The sequence below is a fragment of the Micropterus dolomieu genome, linkage group LG11 (assembly GCF_021292245.1).
Source record: "Micropterus dolomieu isolate WLL.071019.BEF.003 ecotype Adirondacks linkage group LG11, ASM2129224v1, whole genome shotgun sequence".
NCBI lineage: Eukaryota > Metazoa > Chordata > Actinopteri > Centrarchiformes > Centrarchidae > Micropterus > Micropterus dolomieu.
This window is the reverse complement of record NC_060160.1, coordinates 17,474,792-17,494,956: the sequence shown is the minus strand read 5'-3', so window position 1 is coordinate 17,494,956 and position 20,165 is coordinate 17,474,792. Positions and strand designations below refer to the sequence as shown.

The 20,165-nt window shown below is 39.1% G+C and overlaps 3 protein-coding genes across 4 annotated transcripts in view; 2 read left to right on the top strand and 1 right to left on the bottom strand.

Annotated features, from left to right (window-relative positions):
• Nucleotides 1-203: 203 nt before the first annotated feature.
• Nucleotides 204-4,859, top strand: LOC123979263 (NPC intracellular cholesterol transporter 2-like). The gene is made up of 5 exons (XM_046063113.1): nt 204-349; nt 586-693; nt 3,262-3,369; nt 3,475-3,647; nt 4,228-4,859. The coding sequence occupies exons 2-5, from the start codon at nt 612-614 to the stop codon at nt 4,312-4,314; spliced, it is 450 nt and encodes a 149-aa protein (XP_045919069.1). The 5' UTR covers nt 204-349; nt 586-611; the 3' UTR covers nt 4,315-4,859.
• A 258-nt stretch (nt 4,860-5,117) lies between these two features.
• Nucleotides 5,118-11,472, bottom strand: LOC123979265 (gsk3b interacting protein). Of its 2 annotated transcripts, XM_046063114.1 has the most exons (3): nt 11,247-11,472; nt 6,309-6,554; nt 5,118-6,195 (listed from the first exon to the last, which is right to left on the bottom strand). In XM_046063114.1, the coding sequence occupies exons 2-3, from the start codon at nt 6,549-6,551 to the stop codon at nt 6,037-6,039; spliced, it is 402 nt and encodes a 133-aa protein (XP_045919070.1). In that variant the 5' UTR covers nt 6,552-6,554; nt 11,247-11,472; the 3' UTR covers nt 5,118-6,036. The 2 variants fall into 2 exon arrangements, with proteins under 2 accessions (XP_045919070.1, XP_045919071.1); XM_046063115.1 differs by lacking the exon at nt 11,247-11,472 and having other exon boundaries at nt 6,309-6,651.
• The window catches only part of LOC123979261 (autophagy-related protein 2 homolog B-like), an 18,809-nt gene continuing 9,968 nt past the window's right edge, over nt 11,325-20,165 (top strand). Inside the window, exons 1-22 of the mRNA XM_046063111.1 lie at nt 11,325-11,561; nt 12,235-12,646; nt 12,759-12,921; nt 13,085-13,237; nt 13,326-13,428; nt 13,667-13,829; nt 13,907-14,086; nt 14,210-14,306; nt 14,416-14,580; nt 14,719-14,870; nt 15,016-15,127; nt 15,356-15,599; nt 15,716-15,878; nt 16,026-16,118; nt 16,214-16,402; nt 16,845-17,118; nt 17,216-17,324; nt 17,403-17,604; nt 18,248-18,390; nt 18,759-18,916; nt 19,025-19,200; nt 19,311-19,461. Of these exons, the coding sequence (XP_045919067.1) occupies nt 12,485-12,646; nt 12,759-12,921; nt 13,085-13,237; nt 13,326-13,428; nt 13,667-13,829; nt 13,907-14,086; nt 14,210-14,306; nt 14,416-14,580; nt 14,719-14,870; nt 15,016-15,127; nt 15,356-15,599; nt 15,716-15,878; nt 16,026-16,118; nt 16,214-16,402; nt 16,845-17,118; nt 17,216-17,324; nt 17,403-17,604; nt 18,248-18,390; nt 18,759-18,916; nt 19,025-19,200; nt 19,311-19,461 (3,352 nt within the window). The 5' untranslated portion in view covers nt 11,325-11,561; nt 12,235-12,484. The remainder of the gene's footprint in view (nt 11,562-12,234; nt 12,647-12,758; nt 12,922-13,084; nt 13,238-13,325; nt 13,429-13,666; nt 13,830-13,906; nt 14,087-14,209; nt 14,307-14,415; nt 14,581-14,718; nt 14,871-15,015; nt 15,128-15,355; nt 15,600-15,715; nt 15,879-16,025; nt 16,119-16,213; nt 16,403-16,844; nt 17,119-17,215; nt 17,325-17,402; nt 17,605-18,247; nt 18,391-18,758; nt 18,917-19,024; nt 19,201-19,310; nt 19,462-20,165) is intronic.

The window sequence follows — 20,165 nt, the reverse complement described above, 5'->3', positions numbered from 1 at the left end:
GTCGGATGTACTTGTAAAACTACATACCTTGGTTTTGCCTCTCAGGTACATCGCTCCTATGGTGTATTATTGGATCCACCAATAGTTTTAAAATTTAGATTTATAACATTTAGATGTAGATTACAGATGAGCGCGTTCGTTTAGTGTTTGAGGTTTTGATCTGCCAATTATAGCGCAGGAGGAGGGATATCTGCGCTAAAGCGGTCCTGATAGGCTAAATCTCGGGCGAGAAAAACGCCTTGTAACATTAAATAGGCGTTACTTGGGTCGCGTGATACAAGGAAATAAAAAGTGCAAGGAGTAGGTAGTCAGCATAAACACTCTGAAAGCTGGCTGAGGACCTATAAAGGTATAGTTTGTTAGTTTACCGATATCTTATACTTATTTAGTAGACTCACTGTGTTTATGTTGTTTACTGTAGTGCCAGGTATTCGAAGAGTATTTCTTGTGTAGTAATCACTGCCACGCTCGGGACATTGGGGATGGGGAAACAGACACGAAGTCATATGATTGCTGACGACTTAAAGTCAGACAGGTCTTCGGTAGTTTACTTTTCTGTTACATAATGAACACTTATTTGTTTAGGTTTTAGGGTCAAACAAAAAAGAAACATGGATGCCCAGACTGGTTTCATCGTTTTGCTCTGCTTAATGGGATTCACCTGTGCGGATCCAGTGAAATTCATCGACTGCGGTAAGTTTCACATGGCCGGCTTAATAAGAATATTTACTTATGTCTAAAGTTAAACGGCTAACTGTTGGCAAGTTAAATACTAGTCAAGAGTCTTGTAGAAGTAACCCAAATAGTGACATCAGTTGACTTAACATTACTTGTACATGCGCTATCTTGATACCATTAAATGTCCTGAAATAGTGAAACGCACTCATCAGCTTCCCAAAACACAAAGATGACTAGAAATTACTTATTTTGACCGACTAGTTTACAAGTCAATCATTTACAAGGAGGACGGGTGGGAAAGGAGGTTGTGTATTTTCTCTCAGGCCCCATCAACACTACTACGTTTGAAGTTTGGAAATGTTGCCGACCCAGTTTTGCGTTTCAAAACTCCGGAGGGCGTTTTAGTGAAGACGGGCCAAAACGGAGGGCTTTAGAAACGATGACGCAGCCGCTCACGCTCGGCTCTCTGATTGGGTCTTGCAAAGCAGAAACACAATGCTGCTGACCAGGTTTTTGACATCATATTTTTATTAAAATATTCTGTAGCGTGCAAATAACAGTCATCTGCCTACACTTGTACTGTGCATGTCGCCTTTTACTTTGCAACAACTCCCAGTCGGTTTTCTGCCGCCACACTCCCGTGTTACATTCAGTAACAGTCCCAGCTCGTTATTGATCCATGCAACAAAAAAACTGGTCTGATGCTTAGTCTGTATTCTTTCGCCAAATCTTCTGTAACTACGGAATAGAATTGTTTACTTAGGAGATTCCTGATTTGAATTGGAAACTTTGTAGTAAATCACTTCTATACAGTTGGGGAACTAGAGACAGATCTTAAAGTAGTCCAAATTTAAGCAGCTGAGTCCAAGATATAGACTTTTAGTCAGTATCATAGGTCAAGTTCCAAAAATGCATCATCCTTTCCCATAATGCAACACTAAGATGTTGACATAAGGGTTATTGTTTTTAGACTTTGTCAAGCTTTCTCCTTCTACACAGAGGATATTACACAGCTGAGTAGAACTCATGACAAATAAACTGAACTACATGTGTTGTACACATACAACATTTAACATGGCATCATTACTTATTGCTGTATGAACCTATAGCATACATGAGTAGGTTTTACATAAGGTTGGGTCAAATAGTCTTGAAATTAGGCCACTTAATGAATGTAAAACACATGATTGAGGTAATCCACTCTTAATACCAAAATAATTTCACAGAACACTTTCAGAATATTAATCCAAGCAGACTTCGTTATTTGAAAATTTGAGTCAACTGTCTGTATGCCTAATACTTGGCCAGTAAAGTTGACTTCTGAAACTAAAACATGTCTTCCATGACTCATGGGGCAGTGGTTAAGATGCCTGCCTTTGATGTGAGACCCGGGTTCAACTCCCCACTGTGACACATCCTCATACATGTCAATTCTAAGTCGCTTTTGGGTAAAAGTGTTAGCTAAATGAATAAATGTAAATGTAGTCGTCAGCAACTTTATTTAAAAGATTTGTGTTGAAACAAAGGTGACAAAGCGTACTAGGTACTCCTTTTACTGAAAGGAGAAAGCGGTAATCTAAGTTAAACATCTTTATGACAGTTTATATGGCTTGATAGGCTTCGGAATGGTTCTGAAAACATTTTTAACATTATTCAACTCTTAACGCCATCATGATCCTTTTCATATAACCACATTTACATCTAACATAACCTGGAATTAGGGATGGGCGATCTGTTGCTCCTGAGTGAACGCTGACAAAACCAGATGGCTAATTGTGGTTTTAAACTACTGTATCGTCAGAACATGCCATGCACTTGCCAAATAGTGGATCACTTAACAAATCTGAGGTAGAACACTCAAAACAATTATAAAATCTTTTAACAAATATGCAATTTTTGTCCCTCTTTCCTCATCAAAATATTTTAATAGAAAAATAGTGCTAGTTTGTTGTCCAAATGAATTAAATCAAACATTTGTTATATTGTTGTTGATGGGGAACTTGTATCGCTATGTTTTATTGCCCAGCCCTACCTGGAATGATTAGTGACTTTCGTCCTTTAGTAAATGTAATTAGTTACTCCGCCTATAATGGATTCCCTAATCAGTGCTTCTCAAACTTCATGTCAAGGACCTCAACTGACACAAATTGGACCACAGACCCCCATCTGATAGGGTTTTTGCTTTTAGAGGTTTTATTATGGAAAATGTATCACCATATGTATGTGTGATACATTTTACATGTTTTTATAAATTTGTCACTGTGGTACTTATGGAATTATATTTTTAAAAAAAAAGAGTTTTATATGTGCCATGCTTTCTGTTAAATTTAGGGATCCCCTTGAACCCCCTCAAGGACCCCTGGGGGGTCGCTGAACCCTACTTTGAGAACCACTGCCATTAAGCATGAAGCAGCCATTTGTAGATTTACTGTGTTGTAATATGTTGGTCACTTCTAATGAGAATGTTTTTACACTTAACATGCGTTATGGCATAAATATTAGCATTACTTTTTTTAGGGGGGTGGGGGAGGTCTACCTCCCTTTTAAGAATAACAATTATAATTTTCCCATGTTTCTCTTCAGGCTCCTCTGCTGGCGAAGTGGTCATGGTGGACATTAACCCCTGTGTCAGTCAGCCATGCCAGCTACACAAAGGGCAGTCCTACAGTGTCAATGTGACCTTCAAAAGTGGTAAGGGAACTATATGTTGTAGCAGTATCTTTCCCAAAGAGTTGTAACAAATGTGGTGTTTTTTTATTTGTTTTAACTTCTGATCTCTCATGTTCTGTGTTGTAGCTGTGGAGAGCCAGACAAGCACAGCGTTGGTTCATGGTATTATTGCAGGAGTACCAGTCCCCTTCCCCATTCCCATCGAAGATGGCTGCAAGTCTGGAATTCAGTGTCCCATCCAGAATGGGCAGCAGTATCACTATCAGAACTCTCTTCCTGTGAAGTCTGAGTATCCCCCAGTAAGTACGTCTGAGTCTGCAAACAGCTACAGTGTAAAGATGCTCCATTATAAGTAAAAGTAGTATTAGCAGTATACTTGTGTTAAAATCAAAGTTACCAAAAAACACTTGTGAATTGCCACAAAATGCTAAAGGGCAAGTATCTAATTTGGACAATAATTCAATAAATGTACATACTTGTTATATTCCACCACTGGAAATTAGACAGTGGTGGTGACATCCATATTTTGTACATTGAGTGACCAACCAAAAGTAAAAGATCTAAGGACTTGTTTCACTTGTATTACAGTACCTGCATTTACAGTTAATAATACAAAGTTTGACCCACATATCTGGACAGTTGGACTGGTAATGAAATGTCAGTGTTGCTTGAGGAAATGTGTTGTCTACATTAACCTAATGACATTATGTCTCTCTGTGGATTGTCAGACATCTGTTAAACAGATGTGGGGTATTTTATTTTTGTTTTTTTCTTTTACCCTTTTTGTTGCTTCAAAGTTTCACCCACTTTGTCAAACTTCTTTTTTTTTAAAAGGTGAGATATCTAAAGCACACCTTGTTCACTCTTTTTCATTTCTAGATAAAGCTGACGGTGGAGTGGGAACTGAAAGATGACAACAAAAACGACTTGTTCTGCATCAAGTTCCCAGTTCAGATTGTGAGCTAAACTAGCAACAGTACCTCCTCCTCTAAAGTGGTGTGTTTCGGGTTGTGTTTTTTTTTGTTTGGTTTTTTTAAAAAGGGATTTAGCATGGAGTAAAAACCTAAAGAATGTAAATGACTGTAGTTAAGATCTAATTTTATTCATTCATCAAATTGATTTTAAAGATGTATGTCTTTCGCTAGTTTGCAAGACTTTGCGCGCACACACATCTTGAAACCTGCTTAAATAAACTGATATTTCCATGATCCTCTAACAGTCAATTTTAAGAGTAGTGTATGTGGAAATAATGCGGTTAATGTTTGTTAATGACCCCGAACTACATTCCGTAACAGTGCAAATGTCTTGTTTTACTGGCTGCTGTGTAGTCAGAAAAGGTGCTCACTATACTTGTGTTATTTTTTTTTTTTCTTTGTTTGTTTTTCTTTCTTTACTCACTTTTTTTTTTTTTCTTTTTTTTTTATTTCTCACTGACCTTGTACCACAAGACATGTGGAACTGGAATATGGAGAGAAAAAAAAAGATAAATTCTAATAAAGAAATCTAATGTATTCAAGTGTCACTGTTTGATAAACTATGGCACTGTCAGACTTGTTGATACACATTATTTAAAAAAAAAAAAAAAAGCTGCACTTGACAATGCAGGCTGTGCAGAAGGGAGGAAATAACTACACTCGTAAAAGTAAGCTTGCCTTGCTAGATAACACTGTAAGACTAAACATCTACTGCAAAACCTCACCTTGATTAATGTGTACTCTTGTCTGCTGTTACACATTTGGGGATTGGTACTCATGAAGCAAAATGAAGACTGACACTTCTGAGAATTTATTGGTCTGAGCAAAGGCCAGCAGCAAGGAAGAATGGTATGAATGCAAAAGTTCTTAAACTGGATTTCAAAACCAGGTCACATGTACAATAAACAAGCATTGCACAGAAGCTCGGTCATTCCAACAAATGCTGTAGATGCTGGCAAAATGAACCAAAAAGTTGAAGATTAAATGTATATTTAAACCTCCACAAGAATAGCATCTTTACTTTTACACTATACAGCATGGAGGAAAAATAAGTAATATCCAAACACTGAATTGGTATTGAGTACAGTACCAGTTATTTTATGAGACATAGCACTTTTCAAATTATTTTTCCAACATCGTGATCCAAGTGAAATCACAGCGCCACAAAATACCTATTAATCTCTCAATACAAAATGGGTAAAACAAATTAAGTTATGTGTACTCATCTTACCAAAAGTCAGTCATTAAGGCAGTGTATATGACTTATGCTGAAAAATACAGCATTTAGCTCTTTCACTGGGACAGCTGCAGAGTATAACGTGCTGCTTCTTTCTCAGATCATTTTGAGGAGTACAAAAGGTGAAAATTCTCAATCAATGTGCGCAGTTACAAATTTCTAACATGCGGAAGCCAGAAGATCTTTCCACAGTAAAGTCAACAACACAATGTTGCAACAGACTCCATACAGCCAATCCCTGGCAGTCACTAACCTTAAGTAACTAACATGAAGTCTTTTGATGATATGAAAGTCAGAACAAAGTAAAGTTGATAGTGGAGTTGTACCCATTATCGTAGTGGTAGCTAGGCAGGAGGATGTCGCATAATAAGCTATAGTATTTGACCAGACATGGTTTTTTATTAGCTCATATCCAAGTACACCCACATCATCAACTTCTACTCTGCTTGTACAACTTTTGCAGCATATTGTTCCTTTTTATTGTCCGTTTTGCTTCAGCCTCTCCAGCCGCTGGAGTAAAGCGTTCCCAAAGGCTTCTCTGTAACCCGGACTCAGCGTGTCCAGAAGCGAGTAAACAGTCTCATGATACTGGGTGCTCAAATCCTCGTCCACTTGATCGAAGGCATAGCCCACCACCTGTTAGAGGGATTTATTGTAAAACTTAGCATGACTTGTGGACTGAAGCATTGAGCACACACAATGAGCAATAAAACAAGAAACCTAAGCGTCTCACTTTTGGTGCATCTTACCCTTAGCCCTGCCTCTGTGAGCTCCAGACAATACCGGTTTCCCTCTCTTGTTTCCACGTTTATGTAGGCCACGTCTGACGCATTGTTGAGACTTTGTGACACGTGCATTTCAGCGACGGCGAAAAGCACGTCATTGACAACTGCTTCTGCCTCCAGTCTCATGTCCTTGACGTCACCAAGCTCAACACTGTCCTCATCAAATGAAGTGATGATGGATTCCTCGGGCTGGCAATCTATCTCCATCCCCTAAAAACAGATCAACAATGTTATTGACTGATTCAGCTGAAGCCCATATGTTACTGTAGGACTTTAAACTGCCACAATAATAGAAAAAGTTCTCCATGTCAACAATCACTGAGTACACTTCAGAAAAGTTCACTAGGACTGTGTCAGAACAAGCAGTTCTCAACTGTCATGGCAACTAACTACATTCATTGGACTACAACACTCCTGTTAAGTATTGAGTAAGAAGTAAACTAAGAGAATGTCTTTTAAACTAAACCTTTAACATCTGGTCATAAACCTTTAAATATAGATATTTGTTGAGCTGCAGTAATGGTATCTTTATTTTCTAAAGGCCCGTCCTCTAAAGAAAAAAGGAGAACTGAAACAAAAGAAGCATCTGACTGTAATGTGATTCCTTTTTTGAAAAGTGGACAAGTTTTATATATAACATCCTTTATGAGTACTTGGTTGTGAGAGGAAAGGTTCAACCAATTTAAGGAACTTAAGTATCATGTTGCTGAACTAAATGTAGTTGCTACATGTAAAATAACATTACACAAGTGTCAATGAGATGACTGAGGTATGATGAGGTATTCCCCAACCAATTATCAGTGTTCAACACAGACTGAGGGAAAAAACTTTCAGAGACTTCCTTCTTCCCCTAAACCAGTCCCTACTTAGCCAAATCTCCTAAAAATGCTTTCATCCTAAAAATGCTTAAAACAGGTGAGAGCTGATAGCTGCTGCTGTGGTAAGGTGAATTCCAGTTGGCGGACCAGTTGCCATATAATCCCAGTCTTGTGGTACAGCAGAGTTTTCTGCTGAAAAAATGTATGTATATTCTGTTTATCCATGTTTTCTGATGAATACAGTCCTGCACTGTGTTCACACCTGTCCATGTACTCCATGTAATTAAACTACTCAAAGTAACACCTGTTCCATGTCTACACATTCACTATTTGTACGCCATAGCACTTGTGTGTTTGTTGAACAGGTTGAATCTTGTTTTGCCACATTTATGTCAAGGAGCATTCTTCTGTGTGCATGAGCCTTTTTCTCACACATCAGCTGAGCCAGTTGCTTCACGTGTGGGTGATGTAATCATTCGTTCTGTTGGCTTTAAGGGCAATGAGCCCACATCAGTGTGACCACTGGTAAAAGTTAAGTAAAAGGGACCTGAAGTGGCTGTTCAAAGTAGAACACAGTGGATCTTTCATTTTTATTGTTTTCCTTTGTTTTTGTATTTTAAACAAACACACAGAGCCAGTAACTGTGGACTTCAAGTTTATTGGACGACCGCAAAATCTGACTTTGACAATTTTTACAACTAAGAATAGGCAGATTAGTATTAAATAGAGATATTAATAGATATTTTTTCTCCAAGTTCAAAAAAAAAAAAATATATATATATATAAATTTTCAGCTAGCCAACTACTGTTAGCAGGAATATAAAAAAATAGATATTTCTCCCGGGTTTTTTTTCTTTTTGGCTAAACAGAATAAACGTTAGTTGAACACCTCCGAGATAGCAAGACTACATTGAATAAATATTGATTTTCCATCTGAATCATCAGAATGGTTGAGATTGAAATTTAAACCCTAAATAAATGTTGAATCAGTATTGCAATACCAATAAGAAACGACCATGTATGAACGTGACATTGGAATAATATTGATTTATAGTTGTCCCGATTATACTTGATTAAGCATTGATTTGTAGTTGACTAGGTAACAACAACAATGTTGAAAAATCATCTATTTATAGTTGACCAGAAATTACATGATATTGAAAAGCCATTGATTTATAGTTGACAGGGAAACATGATTGAAAAGTCATTGAATTATAGTTGACCGGTAAATATGATTGAAAAGTCATCTATTTATAGTGTGATGGAAATTTGATATTTTACTTTGTTTACTGTTTCACCCTGCATGCTTTATTAGAATAGACCAGTGTTTCACTGTGTGGTATTTGATTATTTTATTATGTTACAGCTAGCTGACTGGGAAATAGGATTGAAAAGTCATTGAATTATAGTTGACCGGCAAACATGATTGAAAAGTCATCTATTTATATTTGACTGGGAAATGACGTGATATTGAAAAGCCATGGATTTATAGTTGACTGGGAAATATGATTGAAAAGTCAATGCAGTATTGTTGACCGGGAGACCATCGCTTGGTGAATCAACATTCCTGAGCCCCACACATGTCACAAGTCCACATCAGGTAAGCACATTTTTATTTATCTAAAGTTTAATTGTACCAAATTTGTGGACATTTATCGTTTATTGACATTGTCTAACATTATATGTCATAGAATATATAAAAGTGTTTCAATACTATTTTATACTGACAAATAGCACAATATCCAAGCTCCATCGTATTAGGATAAGTTACTTCGCTAGTATAAATGCTAACTTTATTACCAGAAGTACTTTGCTCAGATTTTGAGTGCTTTGCGAAATATATGCACACCTTTCTCATGCTCGTAACTGATCCTAGCTAATGCCCCTGTCATTTAACTTTAAATAAGGTAGCTGACTTGATACATCTGTCAGTCTTCTACAGCTTTCAGCCTCCAGATTCAATCTATGACTGCATTTAATGTTAGACAATTTAAATAACGTTAAGCTATAAACATTAATGGATTCCACCACAGCCAGGCAGTCTACATCTACAATAACCTGGCGAATTGGTAACGTTAGTGAATTCAAGTAAGTTAACTGTTATATATATATATATAATATATATATATATAATATCTATATAATAATATAGCACCAATTCAGCCAGACTGACATTGTTCATCTTCACATCCTTTTCACTACTGAAAGTTGTTTTGTTTGTATGTTTTCTGTTATAGATGCCCTGACTGAATCAATGGGGACAGAAGTCTTTGAATTTGCCCAGGCAGCACAAAAGTGGCTTCCTATGCTCCAGACCTGATGGGTGGACAGAGCAGAACAGGAGTAGTGAATAATTTTTTTTTTATTCCATAAATAAACTTGTATTTTTTAACTGATTAAATTGTCCGTTGTCATTTATACATTTTTAATATATTATAGTCTCTTTTCTGTGGTATATTATAGTCTCTTTTCTGTGGTTTAATATTGGTTGAAATAACATTGAAGTCACGTTGATTTTTAGTTAGCTATGATTTCAACGTGGTTTCAATATTAAAAAAGGGTGCAAAATGATGATGAATCAACATCAGAGTCTGATGTTGATTCAATGAAATTAGCGTTGACAGCAGAATGTTGATTCAACATAGTTTCAACGTTGTTTCAATGGTAATATTGGTTGAAATACCATTGAAGTCACGTTGATTGTTAGTTAGGCTATCATTTCAACATTGTTTCAATAGTAAAATTGGTTGAAATAACATTGAAGTCAGGTTGATTTTTAGTTAGGCTTTGATTTCAACGTTGTTTCAGTAGTAAGATTGGTTGAACATTGAAGTCATATTTTAGTTAGCTAAGATTTCAATATTGTTTCAATATTAAAATATAGTGCAAAATGATGATAAATCAACATCAGAGTCTGATGTTAATTCAATTAAATTAGCGTTGAGAGCAGAATGCTGATTCAACATAGTTTCAATAATGTTTGCTATCTACACCTCAATTCCGTGGTGGAGTAAGTATATAGATCCTCCTTAAGTAAAAGCAGCAATAACACAATGAAAGAAATACTAAATTACAAGCAAAAACACTGCATTGAAAGTGTTACTTAAGTTAAAGTACAGAGGTATGATCAGCAAGTTGTACTGCTGTACTTGTATCAAAAGTAAAAGATTTCAATACAGAAAAATGGCCCTGTGAGCGTTACTGTATATTATTATAGATTGTATTACTGGGTTTTTATTGTTGCATCAATGTGTATTTGGTATTTTATTGTTGAAGGCTAGTTGGTTGAGGTGGAGCTGATTTTAAATATTTTATTTATAAATATTTATATTTTTGTGTTCAGTAGTTTTAATCTATAAATGTGCATAATATATAATGAGATGAACATATGTTTTCTGTGTAAGAATCCTAATTTGTAAAGTTACCAGTAAAAAGTACAGCTTATTACTGCAGTGGCATAAAAGGTACAATATTTCACTATGAATTGTAGTGAAGTGGCAGTATAAAGTAGGAAATTGACATATTTAAGTACCTCAACTTTGTACTGAAATGCGGTACTTGAGTAAATGTGTTACTTTCTATTACTGCTAATATTACACCTTTATTACCGCCCACAGCTAACGTAATAACCTTAACGCGACATGTACAATGAAAAAGCTCGACATCACAGCGACATCTTGAGTACTCTGTGTAGCATTTATGTGTAGCTGGCTGAGGCAAAATATGTCAGGTTACTGTCCTCATAGATATCATAGTATTAAATCAACGAGGGAGTGGGAGTTTCGTGCAAATGTTTTAAGTCGGGTAATTCATATAGGTAACTGAGCTATCGAAGCAAACTTAAATGGCTAACACTTGCTACATTTTGGTGTAACGTAACGTTAACGTTAAACTCTAGGAAAACAAAGCCAATGGTTATTAAACGGTTGCAAAATAATAGACCCCTTTGTGTATTTAACAATCCCTCTGTTTATGTTATGTTAAACTCTGCATATGACATATAATTAAAAAACCGAGAGTCACACGTTTGATCTGATTGTGTTACAATAATGATTTCTAACCAAACTGCGTTCATTTTTCTCACCTCCTCGCTGCTTGTGTTCTTCCGGCTTGTGGAACCTTCGAGTCCACTCGGGTTTCTCCGTAGAGAAGGTTCAGACAAATAAGCGTCGGCTAACGTTAGATAAATAACAGAGGCTCAGATTTGTGGAAAAACACAAACTGAAGTCACTATCTGCTTTGTGTCTAAATAAGTACCTTAAATAAACCCTGACCCCAATAACTGCCCCGTGCACTACCCAGTTCCGCCATGTTATGACATCATTGGCTAATCCCACCCCGGAGTGTGTGGGCTCAGTTGCGGAGTCATGAAAGTGTTTGTAAACAACGCAGTCAGAAGGTAATTTAAGAGCTGCACTAATATTTTCAACACTGTTAACTTACTCATGCGTGTCACCATATCGCACAGAGGTTTATATGTGTAGTATTTCTTTGCAGTGTACATCTCATGCGTGAGGACAGATAACTTGAGAAATGTTGGATTTTAGGTTAGCAAGCTAGCTAACTAGCGAGCATGTACCGCTACAACCTTAACCTGGCTTTAGCCGGCTAGGCTAATGTTTCCTCACTCTGCCGACAAGAGTAGTTCATCATAGGCTAGCTAAAGGCGCTAGCTTTACAGTTACTAGCCGGCTTGTTAGCTAAATGACATGCCTTTGTCAGCGAGTAGTCAAAGCGCAGCTCCTGTCTCATGACTACGATGTCAGTTCTGTTTAAGTAAACATAACGTTAGCTAAGGGTAGCTGTTGACTAGCAAGTCTGTGGCATGCTAACAGTTATTTCGCAAGTGCGTTTGGCTAGTGTGCTCTGTCTCTTAGAATAACACTAACATTATCAGGACGTTTTATGTTTCACTGTATTGTTAGGCTTCTCAGGAGCTAAACCTGTATCTGTCTTAAAGTGACGCATTAATGGAGCTTGTTGTTTTCGGCTGTGTTGTAAACATATTGTGTAAAGTCTTATGTTGTAGTGTCAAATTACACAGGGAGCAACATATGTGTGTCTTTCCATAGGCGCAGCAAACTGGAGTCGGACCAATTCCCACACATATCCCTAAGTGTCAACATATCCTCTAAAGTGTCCCTAATCTTGGGATATAAAGGGTGGTTGAGCTCAAGATTTCTCAATGTCTTCAAGTCGACAGGATGACATAACTGTAACAACAGTGATAAATTCATAGCTGTCTGAGTAGCTACAGCATTCCACTTTCAGAACCTCAAGATCCCTTTTATTACCCGTGTACTGTTAACCTATTAATTTAAGATGCCTTGGCCATTTTCGGAGTCCATCAAAAAGCGGGCCTGCAGATACCTTCTGCATCGGTACCTTGGCAACTTTCTGCAGGAGAAACTGAGCTTGGATCAGCTCAGTTTAGACCTCTATCAAGGCACTGGTTCACTTGCACAAGTGCCATTGGATAAATGGGTATGTATATGTTTACCTTTGTGGCAGCAAAAACAATAGATCAATGTATTTGACTTAAACACATAATCTGCATGGACTAAGAGGAGCTTCACCATTGTTTCTTGTTCTTCAGTCACTCAATGAGCTCCTAGAGACAGCAGATGCTCCTTTTGAGGTAATCACCGGGTTCATCCAGACAATTTCTTTAACTGTCCCATGGGCAGCACTGCTGCAGGAAAACTGTGCCCTAGAGGTCAAGGGTTTGGAGATGGTTCTCAGACCAAGACCAAGAGTGGGTAAGGAGAGAGTGCATGGTGTGCCACTACATTACTACCATCTGTGAAAAGGTTTTAGATAGAGCCTTGAAAGAACATGTTGTCATTTTGTCACATGTGAACAAGTTGACAGCTAATTTTACTGAAAAGTAAATGACTGAGTCACAACTGGTTATTCTTCCAGCATCTGGAACTGAGCCCATGTACTGGTCCAGTTTCATGACGAGCAGCATGCAGCTTGCCAAAGAATGTCTGAGCCAGAAACTCACCGACGATATGGGAGAGAGCTTCCAGCCTTTTGAGGGTTTAGAGAAGTTTGCAGAAACGATAGAGACAGGTACATTATGTCTATACTGTTGGGTGACAAGAGGTTAACCAGCCTAGTGTTTTGTAAAGTAATTTCTTTTTAATTCCTTATCTTGCAGTTCTGAGAAGAGTTAAAGTGACATTTTTGGATACTGTTCTCAGAGTAGAACACATTCCAGAAAATTCTAAAACTGGAATCGCCCTTGAGATTCGAGTCAATAAGTAAGTTTGGACAGTCAATGGGACAACTCTCCAAAATATTCTAAGCATTGTTTAACATCAAAATCTAGTTGAACGCTATAATCCATTTTTTTTTCTTTTAATTACTTGTGAATGGTAAAAAGAGCTGCAGCTAAATGTGTGGAAGATGCCCCTAATATGTAGTACATGTGATCCATTAGTTTTCCCTTTCATAATGCAGGTCCCTGTCAAGCTAATTGTGTTCTGTGGTTGCTTTCAGGATTGTTTACTGTGATGAAACAGGCGAGGAGAGTTCTAGTGTGAATGTGCATCAGCCAACCACATTTGCACATAAAAACCTGCAGATGGAAGGCATTTCCATATTTTGGAATGAATTCTCAGATGTGTCCCGTGCTGGTTGTAAATCTTCACCCACTCAAACGGTTGGTATAGTGAGTCTCGTAAACATGGCAGAAAAGAATTGCATTCATACGCCTTAAAAAAATCTTTTATTTTGCAGGAAACGGAGCCAAAGCTCTCTCCTAGCTGGAATCCCAAAATAATATGTGAGCCTCATCCCCAGTTCACAGAGCCCGTATCCTCTACAACACTCTTTGAACCTGTGCAGGTTGGGAGCCTTGGTGGTAAAATAGAGTTGTCCCTCACTCTGAAAAACAACTTAGCTATGCCGGGTGCAAAGGTAAATAAAGCATTTCTTAATTACACAATATTATAAGAAAAAACTTTCCTGATTATTTACTCAATAGTATGAACTAGGGGTGATTGCTATTAACCAAGGTGTTTTGCATGCTTTGCTTTGCAGCTGGATGTTGTTGGACACATTGATACACTTATTATTCTGCTCTCCCCGCGGCAAGTTCATCTTCTTCTAGACTTGTGTGGAGCTTTCTCTGGAGGAGGTGAGCACCCCACTGTTGATAGATGCGAGAGAACATTTGGATCAAACAGAGTAACAATGGTTTATTTAGAAATGGAGTGAATAGAGTATTTCTTATTCTTTGTGTGAAGGTGCACAGGAATGGGCTAAGGATAGAAAGAGCCGACCCATACAGCAAGAGGATGAGTATCGGCTCCATATGGAACTGAACCGATGTCTGAAGAAGGATACCGCTGTACCAGGAGCAGACCCCGATCTCTTTGAGAGCCAGACGACAAGAACTGTGTCTAGTCGAGGTTGGACTGAAACAATATCCTCTAATCCCTGACCTTTCTAAGAAATCGTATGTCATGGTTGCATCTACTTAATGAAATTTGTTCTTTCTTTCTCCTTTCCTTTATTTTTTGTTCTCAACACATCTGTTGTTGGTGTAGATGATGTGTTCTTCTCCATGGCAGACATGGACATGTCTCATAGCTTATCATCCCTTCCTCCTCTGGGTGAACCACCCACTGTTGACTTGGATTTGTCACTTAATAGCAACTACTCTGCCTCCCCAGGAGAATCTCCCTCTGGAAATGCAACAGTAAGTCTTCACCTCTTTGATCAGTGATCAAGGCATTGAAATTGAATGTAGGTGAGAGTGGGGGTTCTCAGCAGTTTGGTTACTCTATTACATCCTGAAATTCTGTAGTAAATCTGGCATCATATTTGTGTATCTGTGTTTGTAGGCTCTGTGGGACGATTACATGGATGTACCTCGACAAAGAGAGAAGCACGCTAATGAAACTCCCGTCCAATCACGGGATTCACAACTCCCTCAAAAATTACTGAGACAGACTTGTAAGTATTACAATATATCAATATATTTGTACATACTTTATACACATTAAACTATTAAATATTAGTGTCTCTGTGAAAAGCAGTGAAATTAGCTGTTAAAGTATTTGGCTCAATGAAAAACTACATGCACTTAGCCCTCTGTTGTACTTGGTTATCATTTCAACACAGTGAAAATGAAATATCTGTATGGATATCTGCCACTGTTTTTTATTATTATTTATATTTCAGCCCATCCATCCAAAACCCATGGCGATGAGTCAAGGCCCGAGCTGGTGTTAAGGTTAACACTGAGTAGCCTGGCTGTCTCGGTGCTCCACATTGACCCGCTGCCACCACCAGATGCTGTTCCCAGTCCCCTCGGCCCTATGGCTGCACATTTCTTCAGCATGGTGGGCCCAGGCCACCTCGCCCCAGCTACTTTCCTTCAGTCTCGGACTGTGTTTAACCAGGCTTGCCCCCATGACCATCTAAGGTGCACTTTTACTAATTCCCGTTGCATAAGGTATTGCATTGTGTCTTTTTTGAACGTACTGTAGGACAGATTTGTCATTTAACTGTTTAATGTCTGATCTGGGCTTTTATTTGCAGGTTTGTGGGCCAGGGCCTGAAGATAAACTATGAGCACTGTCAGGGATCCAGCCTGCGGACTTTTAGCACTGACGTCTCCCTTCATCAGATGGAGTTTCTGGAGTGTCTGTTCCCCTCTGAGGCAGTCCGTGGCGGCTCCCAAAGAGGCATTCAGTACACAGAGGTTAGAGTTTGAAGCCTGAGCTAAGCACTTTTTGCACTGCACTCAACTTTGGTTGGTTAAACACTTCATACACATTCAGTACGTCTGAAAGTTGCAGCTGGCATGACATTAAGAGAGTTTCTCACTAGTTTCTCTGTCACACCTCAGCTCCTGACATTTGACACCGCAGCCAGTGCTGATCAGCCGCTTACCACCTGCCTTCACCTGCTTTACAAACAGGCTGAGCGCAGAGGCCCTCAGGTAACAGCATTTATTAGTCCAATATGAAACCGCAGCACTATCACTTAAAGCTTCTTCGTGCTACTACTAAGTCAATTCTTTGGTTCTCTGTGCAGGGCGGCCAGGTTCGTCTCAGCACCATACCCAGGAAAGCTGAGATCCAGGTGGAGCTGGGCCCTGTGCGCTCTGAGTTGGACATCAGCATAGTGGACCGTCTCAACTCCTTGCTACAACCTCAGAAGCTGGCCACTACAGAGTTGATGACATCCCACTTGTACACATCCTATAATAAACATGTCAGCTTGGTAAGGGCATCCCAAGAACTATTGAATATTTAAACTTTGAGGGAAAGCAGATGCATATTTATAGGCTCTACAACAAGCGACAAGGTGATACAGTTGATAGCACTGTGGCCTCACAGTAAGAAAGTCTGGGGTTCAAACCCCGGTTGTCCGGCCTTTTTGTGTGGAGTTTGCATGTTCTCCCCCTGTCTGTGTGGGTTTCCTCTGGGTGCCGCGGTTCCCCCACCATCAAAAACATGTTAGGTTCTTCAGTTAGTGCCATTGACCAGTCACTGATTTAGATCTGGAGTTAGTCCCCGAGCGCAGCACAGTGGCTGCCCCCTGCTCCCTTGAGGGATGGGTTAAATGCAGAGAATGAATTTCGCAACATATATGTGTATGTGACAGTAAAGTACCTTTACCAATAGATTATCTAATTTGTTGTCTCTTTAAACTCATTTCACAGCACAAGGCCTTTACAGAGGTTTTCCTTGATGACAGCCATACGCCCACCACCTGTCATGTATCGCTGACTGTCAATGCCCCAGTGCTGGGCCTTGCAATCCGCTTCCCCATCCCTGACCTGCGCTCAGATCAGGAGAGGGGCCCTTGGTTCAAGAAGTCCCTGCAGAAGGAAGTGCTCTACCTGGAGCTGGAAGACCTGGAAGTGAAAACAGAGTTCATGGGCGGCAGCTCTCCTGACCAAACCAAAATGGAGCTCACTTTCAGGGAGCTTGTTGGTATGTTATCTAAAAGAAAATTTAACCTTCCCTCTGAAGACGTTTTTTAACCGAGGAATTGCACTTTTACTGCTTTGTATTCTTTTGCTTTTCACAGGGAAGTTTCAGGAGGAGCCAGATCAAACAGCTGCCCGGTTCCTCAGAGTGTCCCACACCATGGAGGGAGACATGACAACATCTGAAAGTGTGAAATTTGATTGGCCAAGGTAAGTTTGTCTAACCAACCTCAAACCGATCTGTCCATCCAGGTCCTTCCCTCAGTGATACTAAGTCTCTCTGAGCAGGGTCGTGCTAAAGATGAACCCCACTGCAGTCCACTCAATCCTTGAAAGGGTGACGGCTGAAGATGACGAGGGGGCTGAGGACCATTCCCTTGAAGAGGAAGAGGAGGAAGGGGCTGCCCATTCACTAAAGGATGTGTGTGACTTTGGGAAGCCAGAACCATCACCCTTTTCTTCTCGAAGGGTTATGTATGAGAATGAAGAGGTAGGTCATGGTTTAACAGCCACATTTATCACACCTGTTAATATACAGCCAACTAATATATTATTACATTTCTTTGTATTAAAGTGAAGCATTTTTTGTTTAAAACAAATGCACTGGAGCTTAAAGCAACTGCTAAATGTATTTGCATAGAAATTATCCAGGTTTTTAAATATTACCTCATTGATTTATGTAAGTCTGCTACCTTTATACAAATGATCAATCTCAGAATTTACCCAATTTGGACCAGGAACATTAAGTTCAGTTTACTCTCAAAATCATCAAAATACAAGACATCATAGAAGACATTATGGAGATATGCGAAATGGGACACCCTGATAAGCTATCTGAAGCTGGAGAATAGGGGACCAGGCACTGACCAGATGGTATTTAAAATATATGTTTACTAACACGTTGAGGTGATTTGAAAATGTGCATTTGTTATACATTAAAATTTACAACCTATTGTTGTTATAGTTATGATGATGGCATTGCTTTAAATCAAGTGGACTTTGTGCAGGTGGATGTATTTGCATTCAGTGGCGAGGGTATCCTCTGGTTGACAGATGCATCATTATGCAAAGGGGAACTTGAGCACTGCTTTGCATACCTATCCTGTTGACAGAGCATATTTTTTTTATTCCAGATGGTCATTCCCGGAGATGTCGCTGAGATGACAGAATTCCAGGATAAAACCATGAACAACTCTCGCTTCATCCTTGAGTTGTGTTTCCCCAATGTGCAATTAGTACTGCCCAGCAAGCCATTTTATGAAAAACTGCACAACAGGTACAGAATTCCTAATATAACTTTATCTTTTAAGATAAGATTTGTCATAAAAAAAACTTCTTTTAAGTATGAGCGATACAGTATGCCAGGAAAAGCATGAAAATCGAATGAATATCGTTTCTTATGAAACCTTTTCCCATGTATAAAAGTGTTTTTGTTGTAGCTGAAAATCACCAAATAATCAGCTGGTGTTTTTGTAGCACTTGGTTTCCCTATGTTGTCGGTGGAATACATGTTACTTTTGTTGAGACAGGTCTTGTTGACAGCCAGCTAAATGTTAAAACGAGGGGACCGTGCACATACCCGTTAAAAAGATACTTAACCCCTGCCTTGTTCCATACATAAAAAGTATATTCTCAATATTTTAGGATAAACAATGACCTGCTGCTGTGGGAGCCCACTGCTCCATCTCCTGTGGAGACGGTGGAATGCATGCCATATGGAGTTGGACTCTCTGTTGCCAGTCAGTTGATCAACACTTACTCCAAGGACAGCTTCAGCCAGTTCCGCTCTACTGGTCCTGAGGGTGAGACGGGAAAAATAACATTTCCTATGAATTTGCATTTGGTAGTAAAAATGTCTAATGTAAAGTCATGTTTAAACTCCATAAATGTGCTTCATGTTGTGCTTTCAGATGAGACCAGTGGGTCAGATGAGGAGACCATGCACTATTACTCTCCTGCATCTGACCTGGGCCTCAGGTCTCGCAAGAAGAAAAAGCCCAAAGCCCACAGCAAGATCTCCCAGAGCTTGTTCTCTGTCATCCTCAGTGTCAATCATGGCCTGGTGGCTCTTCAAACTAACGCTAAGGTAACTCTCATCCTTTTTGATATCACTTTCTATCCTCACAGTTTTATTCAGACAACCCTAATATCTTTTTATATGGATAGTGGGATTGAGTCCATCTTTTGTTTTTTCAGAAGGAGGATAAAACTGTACTGAAAAACAAACATGGCGAATTCTGGCTCGAGGTGAAAAATGCTGTGCTATTCAGTGTGACGCAGTACGAAGGCTATAAAGACCAGCACTACATCTGCTTCCACACCAGTAATATCTGCATGTATCACCAAGGTAAACCAGCTGCACATACAGGTGCTGGTCATATAATTAGAATATCATCAAAAAGTTTATTTATTTCAGTAATTCCATTCAAAAAGTGAAACTTGTATAATGTATACATTCATTCCACACAGACTGATATATTTCAAGTGTTCATTCCTTTTAATTTTGATGATTATAACTGACAACTAATGAAAACCCCAAAATCAGTATCTCAGAAAATTAGAATATTGTGAAAAGGTTCAATATTGAAGACACCTGGTGCCACACTCTAATCAGCTAATTAACTCAAAACACCTGCAAAGGCCTTTAAATGGTCTCTCAGTCTAGTTCTGTAGGATACACAATCATGGGGAAGACTGCTGACTTGACAGCTGTCCAAAAGACGACCATTGACACCTTGCACAAGGAGGGCAAGACACAAAAGGTCATTGCTAAAGAGGCTGGCTGTTCACAGAGCTCTGTGTCCAAGCACATTAATAGAGAGGTGAAGGGAAGGAAAAGATATGGTAGAAAAAAGTATACAAGCAATAGGGATAACCGCACCCTGGAGAGGATTGTGAAACAAAACCCATTCAAAAATGTGGGGGAGATTCACAAAGAGTGGACTGCAGCTGGAATCAGTGCTTCAAGAACCACCACGCACAGACGTATGCAAGACATGGGTTTCAGCTGTCGCATTCCTTGTGTCAAGCCACTCTTGAACAAGACACAGC

Coding starts and splice junctions, on each gene's coding strand:
- LOC123979263 (XM_046063113.1), top strand. CDS start 612: ATGGATGCCCAGACTGGTTTCATCGTTTTGCTCTGCTTAATGGGATTC. Junction 694..3,261: donor AGTGAAATTCATCGACTGCG/GTAAGTTTCACA, acceptor GTTTCTCTTCAG/GCTCCTCTGCTGGCGAAGTG. Junction 3,370..3,474: donor CAATGTGACCTTCAAAAGTG/GTAAGGGAACTA, acceptor TCTGTGTTGTAG/CTGTGGAGAGCCAGACAAGC.
- LOC123979265 (XM_046063114.1), bottom strand. CDS start 6,551: ATGGAGATAGATTGCCAGCCCGAGGAATCCATCATCACTTCATTTGAT. Junction 6,196..6,308: donor TCACAGAGGCAGGGCTAAGG/GTAAGATGCACC, acceptor TCCCTCTAACAG/GTGGTGGGCTATGCCTTCGA.